The following is a 9,078-nucleotide window of genomic DNA, read 5'->3' as shown; positions in this document are numbered from 1 at the left end:
AGTCACTTTCATTATGAATTAAGAGAAGTAATGATGACTTTCATCGTGACCTAAAGACAAAAATATAGTGACTACAATTTGGTTATTTATTAATTGTGAGTCTCTTGATATCTGTTATCTCATTTAGTCTGTATATTAATGCTATCAGTACATACTATAATTATCTGCAAATGAAGAAACTGAGGCTCAGAAAGTGTGTCTATCTCATGGTCATATAGGTAATAAAGGGAAAACACAGTTTTCGACCCCATGTGTGTGCTCTGAATTCAAATGTACTCAACATTGTAGTTTATACTCCAAAAGGACAGTGTCATTACCATTAAAATTCAAATACTAGCTAATCACAACTACAACTGCAGGGAACAGTGTTTTAAAGAAACAGAAGGCATACTTCCTAGCAGAAGATCACTGTGTCACAGGGAGATACTGAAAAAAACAGGAAAATTAACCCAAAGTAAGATCTGTCAGTTATGGGGACTCTCTGTTCTCCAGAAACTGGAGTGAGCAAATTCTCCTGCAGATTTTTTTTACTATATGGGCCCTGGGAGGTTTAGAGTATGGACTGCATCCCAGTAAGACCCAGTCATCATCTTCCCATTCAACAATACAAGGCCAGTCACCTTCTTCCTGGGGCCTTTCACTGCTCAGGACTGAAGGTCCATCCCTCAACGGCCCTTTTCTTTTATGTCCTCGCTATTGGATGTTTCTTCTCCTTTGTTTGCAATTTTGTGCAGATAGTCCATAAGATTCCCTGTCGTGCAGGTGGCCAGTTTGCAATCCCTCTTCTGAGCAGTGGCGCTAAAGTAGGATGGAGAAAGAGAATACTTGTTCATGAGAGGTTGAGGATACTGGTCAGGAGAGTCTATACCATGGGACCGGCATGTCAAAATTATTTCTCGGAGAGGCACCAATTAACCTTAATTCTTTAATCTAAACACAATTATTACAGCAGAAGAATCACACGGCCTTTAAGGAAAATGCCACAATCCCTGGTCTTACACATTCTCAGTAGAGTTCACAAACCAAAACGAGAACTTGGTAACTGGCCGTGGAACAGAGAGCTGTAACAGCCAATCTTTCCTTTATAAACCATCTAAAAAGCAGCCAAAGTTTATGAAACTATAGAGAATTATGACGCCATGCCCAATTCATTTGCAAGAACTATCTAGAGAACACATTCAATTCATGGGCAGCTAAAATTGCCCTGTATCACCAAGAACAGACAGTTTGCAGCATCAAGTCCCGGAGGTGCTTACCTGCTCCTTAGCATAGCTATTCTTACAACTTGTGTTTGCTCACAAAAAACACTCAACATGCCCATGTTCAGCTCTTCTGGGATTAAGCACAGATCCCTAAATCCATGAAGCCTGGGATATGAGCCAGATAACCACCTCAGCTTACAGTTATTTAGAGGGATACCTTTATTTCCAAATGACAAGCACATTCAGAAATAAGATTATGAACTCTACTATGATCTCTTCCTGGATGATCCTCTTCTGGCCTCTACATCTTGCTGTCTCTCCCCACCATCTGAGTTACCACATGTCCACTGCCATAACGACAGCCACTGATACCAGCACAGAGAGCAACAAGAGAGGATTGCAAGCATCCAGTGTAGGAAAGAACCAGGAAAGGATATTAGAAGTAAATCTGTGGGGTTAGTAAGTATCTTTGGTCATGCCAACAGAAAAGCCGTAGTCTCGTGGCAAGCTACTGGACATGACTGGTTTTTGGGTTTTTTTTAATTTATTCATTTTAGAGAGGAAAGAGAAAGAAAGGGGGGAGGAGCAGGAAGGAACAACTCCCATATGTGTGTTGGCCAGACAGGCAGGGTTTTGAACCAGCGGCCTCAGCATTCCAGGTCGACGCTTTATCCATGGTGCCATCACAGGTCAGGTCCTGTTTTTTTGTTGTTGTTATAGTTGTTGTTTTGACAGTTGTTTCAATCCCAATTCTAATTTGGGTGCACGTGTAAAACTTGTTGAGATCATGTGTGTAAATTCCTGGCAGACAGGTACTAAGGTTAACACACTGCTCAACTCTGCAGATGTCCAGGCAGCAGGGAAAAGACATGCCAGACAAACTATCACCAGGTGTGCCCCTGTGATTGTCACATAGAAGGTTACAGGAAGAGGTGGAAATTGGAGCTGGGCTGGAGGGCCAGGCAGGAGGGCAGCTCACACTTCCTCCATAGGAGAACTCAGACATTTGCACAGTCAGGGCAGTGTGGTCCAGGGCTGCGGTGGAGAAGGAATAACCAGTCCTGGCTCTTCCTCATGCTACTCAGGCCTTCATGCTCTGCAGAGAGGTTCTCAGGGAAGATGCAGGGGAAATTCATGCCTTTGCCTTTCTGTGCCAGGGTCAGAGCAGGGGCAGGTGTGTGCACCAATCTCACATGCTCCCTGCAACCCCATGACAACATATGCATGTCCACAGATTCTACACATGTAAAGGCCCCAGACTTACCTGAGACACTGTCAATGCATGCTATCCTTGGCAAGGCCTTTGGTTTCACCTTGGAAATGTTTGATATAGACTCCTTGCAAGTGTGACAAAATGTCATGTGCAAGTTAACATGAGGAGCCAAATTTCTAAAATGTCCTGAATTATATGTTGTTTATCGGCTGCTTTCACACTTACCAGTCTGAGCTCCTCCAATGCTAGGACTCCTCAGTGCTGCCAGACCTATTTCCAGAGTGAGTGATTCTATTCTTTCTCCAACAGCTTTAAGAAGTTAATATTTTTACATGTGGTCCAACTATAGTCTCTCCACCTGATCTCCATCTTCAATGGAGCTCTAGAACAGCTTGACCTCATGCTGGGGTGAACAGTGACAGTGTGCTGGTCACCTAGCCAGCTGTGTTCTCTCCTCCTTCTCAGGATGTGCCTTCATGGCTATGACTGGGGGAGGGACAGCCCTGTGTTTGGCAGCTGCAAAACCTCACCTCCACTGCTCCTGCTCCTGCTCCTGCTCACGGGCCATCCTCTTCTCATGGTCCTTCATCGGTGTGCCCACAGGGAGGTCTCCTTTCTCCTCACTGAGTGAGGCAGGGTGTAGGCTGTTATTTCAGGAAGAACAGCAGAGAGGAAATAAGACCAATAGAGGCTCTGAGCTACTGCCTACCACCTCCCCGGATAAGCAGCCAGGTTTTCTGGCTTCTGTCCCTTCGCCATTATATGTAGCCAACCCAACTTCCAGTGCCCAGGGCATGAGGCCAATGCCTTTCAAAAACTTTGCTTCACCAGGAGTTGGGCTCTGGCCTGGAACTGTATCATATAGGTTTGTAAAAATGTATGGTTAGACTTTCAGCAATTTTATGAGCTCAGTGTTAAATATAGATATTATTAAAATTAAATGATGAAATTGAAGTTAAATCTGAAACATGTTTCAGTTTACTTAATATTTGTATGAGGACATGAAACTATTTTCATAGATCACATATTAAATTTAATTGAAACAGGCTCTAGCTGGTGAGCTCAGCGGTAGAGCATTAGCCTGACATGTTTAGGTCCTGGTTTTGATTCCCAGTCAGGGCACATGGGAAAGCACCCATTTGCTTCTTCACCTCTCCCCTTCTCTCTCTCTCTCTCTCTTTCTCTCTCTCTCTCTCTCTCTCTGTCTTCTTCTCTTGCAGCCATGGCTTGATTGGAGCGAGTTGGCCCCAGGCACTTAAGGATGGCTCCATGACTTCCACCTCAGGCTCTAAAATAGCTCAATTGCTGAGCAATGGAGCAATGGCCGAAGATGGGCAGAGTATTGCCCCCTTGTGGGCTTTCCAGGGTAGGGGATTCCAGTAGGGGAGCATGCGGGAGTCTCTCTGCCTCCACTCCTCTCACCAAAAAAATAAAATTAAAAAAATTTATTAGAAAGGTCATTAGCTATTCACTTTTCAATGTATGCTTGAAATAGATAGATAGGTGTGTTTCACATACAAATAGATGGTAGAAAAGAATGAAAGCATTCTGTGAGGCTCAAAGAGATGTATGAAATTTACAATGAGTGTATGGTATGTCTAATTTCTATTTCTAAATTGTGTATGACACATCTGTGTATCATAAAAACATATATGCTGGTTTACATATGTACATAACGCCCACATGCCCCCAGAGTAGTTGTTAAACTTTCAGCACATCACAGTTCAGACCTGGCATTGTTTGATCCCAGGCCCAGTGGGAGGGGGATGGGCTCCTAGCAGGGCTGTCTTACCTGAATGCTGATGCCTGGAGGAGACCTGCCTGGTACAGCACTAACATGCTAAGAGCCAAGAACGAGGAGAACTTCAGGCAGCCCATGATGCCTCTCTGCAAGTGAAGAAGGATGTCAACACGTGCAGTAGTTCAAAGTTCTGTGAGCCCACAGACCTGGGCTCCGGTGCTTCATGTAACTTCCCAGCATCGTGGCTCCAACCTGGGCACTTTTTCTCTTCAACATTCTTTCCTCATGGGCAAATAGACTGCTGAAGGGTCTGGCAGACATGTAGCACACATTCTATTCTAAATTGGAATGGTGATGCCCCTTTGAATCTGGGTGAGGAGGGTAAGCTTGTGCCCTCACACGCCATGCTCTTTCCATAATGCAACCACAGCTGCACAACCAGTGTGGAGCATTTGCCAAAGTGGCCAGGTATGTGGGGGAATGTAGGTAGAGAGGGAATATCTCTGCTGTTGGAATCTCTGAGACTCTGAAGACTAAATTCTTCTGTGCTATTCTGCCCACTAAAAGAGACCCCTGTATTGACTAAGCTTAGCAGAGTCTTTAGTTGCGATCCAGGACTTAAACTGGGACAAAGGGCACTCAGACCTCAGGACCGGAGCTTGCTGTATAGGGGTGATGCCCTGGGTTATTGTGCATATGTGCCTCTCAGTTGTGCTGACATAGATTCTGAACTGAGTTCCCAGGGACCACTGGGGACCAGACCAAATCCATGAGTGCACAGTCCTCAGGAAGTTCATCCTGCGCCCTGCTCAGAGATCAGTCTAAACACATGTACAGTAAGAGACAGCGAGACTAGGGCCCGGATCTGAATGTAAAGAGTGAAGCCGGAAGTCTCCAAACTGCAAGTGTTTAGTGTTAGCTGGGGTAGCAGTCTTAGATGAATTGAAGACTCACAGAGTTTGTTGTGATGAAGAGACCCAGATAGAAGTAGATAGAAACTCTGAGACTGATGGATCAACCAAGCAATAGCTCCATGAGGAAAGAGGTATGGGAGAGCAAGAGATAGACTGACTTACCTACAAAGGATTCTCAAGTCTCACCTGATAGCAGTGGCTTAGAGTGGAGCCAGTGATGGCAGTTGTAGTGGAGTTGGTAGAGTTTAGGTCAGCAGAGACACTCCCAATGGACAGTGGCCTCCCAGCACCAGAGGCAGCTCTTATTCCTACAGCTCTGATCTGGGTGGTGCAGGAGCAACCAATAAGGGGACAAATTTGTATCTAAAACGGAAATGTCACGCAGTTGCTGGACTGGAATATCCAGCAGGACCATCTCACTTTATTTGCATTGAGATCACTGATGGACCTGTGTTGGGTTGTGATGTTGAAAGACCATCTCACTTTATTTGCATTGAGATCACTGATGGACCTGTGTTGGGTTGTGATGTTGAAAGCCACTGAAAAACACTCTAAAAGTGAGCTGGATTTTGATGAATGTTTGGTGTTATGGTAAATTTCACCCGTTCAGTTTCGTGTGTTTTGAACGTGCATTCCACTCCATCCCTAGCTATGTGGTCTTGTAGGTCAGAGTCCAAGGACTCAGGGACTACTTGCTCCCCCAAGTCAGTCCTCCAGTCCCCATCCAGTTAGGGGTGAGAGGATTAATTCTTTTTGTGACAGAGAGAGAAACAGAGAGAGGGACAGATCGAGACAAACAGACAGGAGGGGAGAGAGTTAAGAAGCATCAATTCTTTTTTTGTAGCTCTTTGGTCTCCTTAGTTATTCATTGATTGCTTTCTCATGTGTGCCTTGATGGGGAGGTTGGGGGGGCTGCAGCAGAATGAGTGATCCCTTGCTCAAGCCAGTGACCTTGGGCTCAAGCCAGCAACCTTGGGCTTCAAGCCAGTGATTTTTGGGCTCAAGCTGAGGACTCTGCACTCAAGACGGAGACATGGAGTTTTGACCCTGGGTCCTCCATGTCCCAGTCCTACTCTCTATCTACTGTGCCACCGCCCCGTCAGGCTAGAGAATAAGAGGATTAATTTTTAACAGGGTTGGTTCCGGGTCCCATTAGGGTGTTTAACTCAGGCAGCTGGAATCACCCACAGTGCAGTGGGGTTTGTGAGAACAAGAAGTGGAGGTGGGAGCAAGAACTATGTCAGACGGAACTCAATTCTGGCTAAGCATAATCCAGGCGGTGGGATTATGGGCACTTTGTAACTTTTCAGGGCTCAATATAAAATTGATCCTTACCAAGGGTTAATTTACCAAGGGTAAATAAATTCTGCAATTCTAATTATACTTGGATTTTTTTTTCAATTGACCCAGGAAAGTTTAGTTGACCCAAGCAGTACATTTGATGGCAGTTCAATTGATCTGTGCTGTTCCTGGACCAGCACTGTTGAAACATATGTTGTTCAAGGATCAAAACCGAGGTTAGGAATTCGAGTATGCGTTGGTCCCCTGTAGATATCTGTGGCTATTTGACTGCACACAAGGTCTATGCCTAGTGGTGGGAATCAACTGGTTCACCACGTTTCAGCAGAACTTACACCTAAATTTTTGTTGAGTTCGGTTGTTAAAATGGCACTTGTTATCAGAGTTCTATCAAAGGTGGGCACCAAGGCAGTTGCCCAATGTGGAGGTCACAAATTTACATTCTTTACTCTTTTTTAACATTCATATGTGCAACAGTGTATTCTAGGCGCTCGTTTTAATACTCATTCCCTCAATAGGTGAAAAAATTGCAAGCGAGGATGCCTATTAAGAAGCAATATGAAAATATCTTAAATAACAGTTTTGTTCGTTTTTTTGGGGGGGGGTCAGGTATTATTTAATATTTTTTTCATAAATATTTTAAAACTCTTCCTTATAGCATAATCTAGTTTTGTGTACCTCCTTTATTGTTCTTACTTAAGTGTTATATGCATGAAATAATAAATTACCTTTTGGTATATCATTGTTTATACTTAAAACGGTCAATAGGGCCTGACCTGTGGTGGCGCAGTGGATAAAGCATCGACCTAGAACGCTGAGGTCGCTGGTTCAAAACCCTGGGCTTGCCTGTTCAAGGCACTTATGACAGTTGATGCTTCCGGCTCCTCCCTCCCCCTTCTCTCTTTCTCTCTCTCTCTCTCTCTCTCTCTCTCTCACTCTCTCTCCTCTCTAAAAATTAATAAAAGAAAAATTTTTAAAAAAACGGTCAATAGGGCAGAGAACCGGTTGTTATTTGAATCACACCACTGTCTATGTCCCTAACCACATTGTTCAACAGATAGCAGTATTAATCTTTGACATGAGAACTGTTTTTCCCATCTTCAAGGAATTACGTCATTAAACCATGACCCTTTCCCTTAGCTACATCAGGGTGTGGAAAAGCTCCTGGTCTATATAGGGGATTCCTAAAGACCATGATAGATAGTGTGGAATTCCCCAACTGACCTGGCTGTCTGGACTTGTGCTGGGTGGTCCATCACGTGGGTAGAAAGGGCCAATGACCGGCTGGGTCTAAGCGGGAAGGGGCAAAGCCTAGATGCTTCCTCAGTTTTGAAGCAACCTTAGTACTCCCGCTTTCTACACCACTGCCCCCTAACCCTTATACCCTTATTCATTTCTTATCGTTCAGCTGACTGCTGGAGTCATACCACATGCACAATTGCCTTTTTCACCGACAGACATTTGCCAAGGTGTCCCAGGGGCGCGCGGTTCTGCACTTGCACCTGCGTCTAGAGCAGGGCGGGCTTGAAGGAGATAAAAAGTCCCTACAGGGACGAAACTCATAGTCACCTCCAGTCATACTATTCCACTCATATAAATTCACTCTCGTCCACAAACACATGCCCACTCCTCAAAGCACTGTCACTACGAAGAATAACACGTGCACTCAAGGATATCCGCCCTGGTTCACGCAGAATTATGCCCCAAGCCGGCCTCAGAGTCTCTCGTAGGATCAGTCATATCCACCCATCCGTTGTTGGTGACCTGTTCCTGTCATACCTGTCCTCATTCACAAGAATAAGTGTGCCATGTGACCCCCAAATATGCAGCACCTCGACCCTCTCACACCCTGCACAACCGGTTCCAGGACCCCTTCTCATGAGTTTTTTGCTCCATGCCCATCTGGAAAGTCCTGGACCCTGAGTTGTTGCTCTTAGTCAGTAGAGCGTAGAGAATGAAACTTCTCACTGTCCAGGGGACTTCCGGGTCTGAGCGCGCCGCTTGCCAATATAGTGTCTCCCAGTCAGGAAACCTCAGAAGTATCCGGGGCTTTGAGAAGACAGACAAGTACCCCCAACTAAGCAGTTCCCAGGCAGAGAGAAACAGCGCCACGTGTGCTGTGAGTGGCTTCCACCACCGGTCCTCACCCTACTCCTCACTGTGCAGTAGCCTCAATAATTCCTAGGACGCACCTGCTTGCCCACATCGCTTTCCTTCCAGGTTGGTGGCCTCCTTGCTGGGGACTCCAACCTCCCAACATGCCCTTTTAAACTCCCCTCTTTCTTAACTGATGGGGCTCCACCGCCAAGACAGTAAAAGCTTGGAGGTGGCAGCAGGGTGTGTGCAACTCAGTCTCCGCAGGTACACTGGCGGCAGGGGAAGTGGGATGCAGGAACTGTTCTGAGAACGCAGGTGCGCCGTCAAGTACACAGGGAGAAAAGGCGAGGGAAGCAAATGACCGGCAGGGTTCAGAATGTGGGATCCTGGGCTCAGTGTGTCCTGGAGCTAGAAGCAGATAGCCAGTGCTAAGCTCTATTCTCGTGTTTGGCGGCCCAGTGCTTTGAATCCTGAGCCCCAGCCAAACTTTCTGTTTAGAAGCGTAGGACCAGATTGGCAAAGGCGGCAGGCATTAGTGGAGAGTGTGTAGTGTGGAAATTGGGCTCTGTCCCTTGTGGATGTTGTAGGTGAGGTTTTGTTCTCAGGTACCAG

The 9,078-nt window shown here is 45.8% G+C and overlaps 1 protein-coding gene across 1 annotated transcript; it reads right to left on the bottom strand.

The window, feature by feature from the left end:
* Positions 1 to 665: 665 nt before the first annotated feature.
* Positions 666 to 4,293, bottom strand: LOC136319656 (calcitonin gene-related peptide 2-like). Its single transcript, XM_066252805.1, has 3 exons — positions 4,208 to 4,293; positions 2,946 to 3,059; positions 666 to 798 (listed from the first exon to the last, which is right to left on the bottom strand). Exons 1-3 carry the CDS (start codon positions 4,291 to 4,293, stop codon positions 666 to 668), a joined length of 333 nt encoding a protein of 110 aa, XP_066108902.1.
* Between the last annotated feature and the right edge of the window lie 4,785 nt (positions 4,294 to 9,078).

This window comes from Saccopteryx bilineata, chromosome 1 (assembly GCF_036850765.1).
Source record: "Saccopteryx bilineata isolate mSacBil1 chromosome 1, mSacBil1_pri_phased_curated, whole genome shotgun sequence".
Classification (NCBI taxonomy): Eukaryota; Metazoa; Chordata; class Mammalia; order Chiroptera; family Emballonuridae; genus Saccopteryx; species Saccopteryx bilineata.
This window is presented reverse-complemented; position numbering and strand designations above follow the sequence as displayed.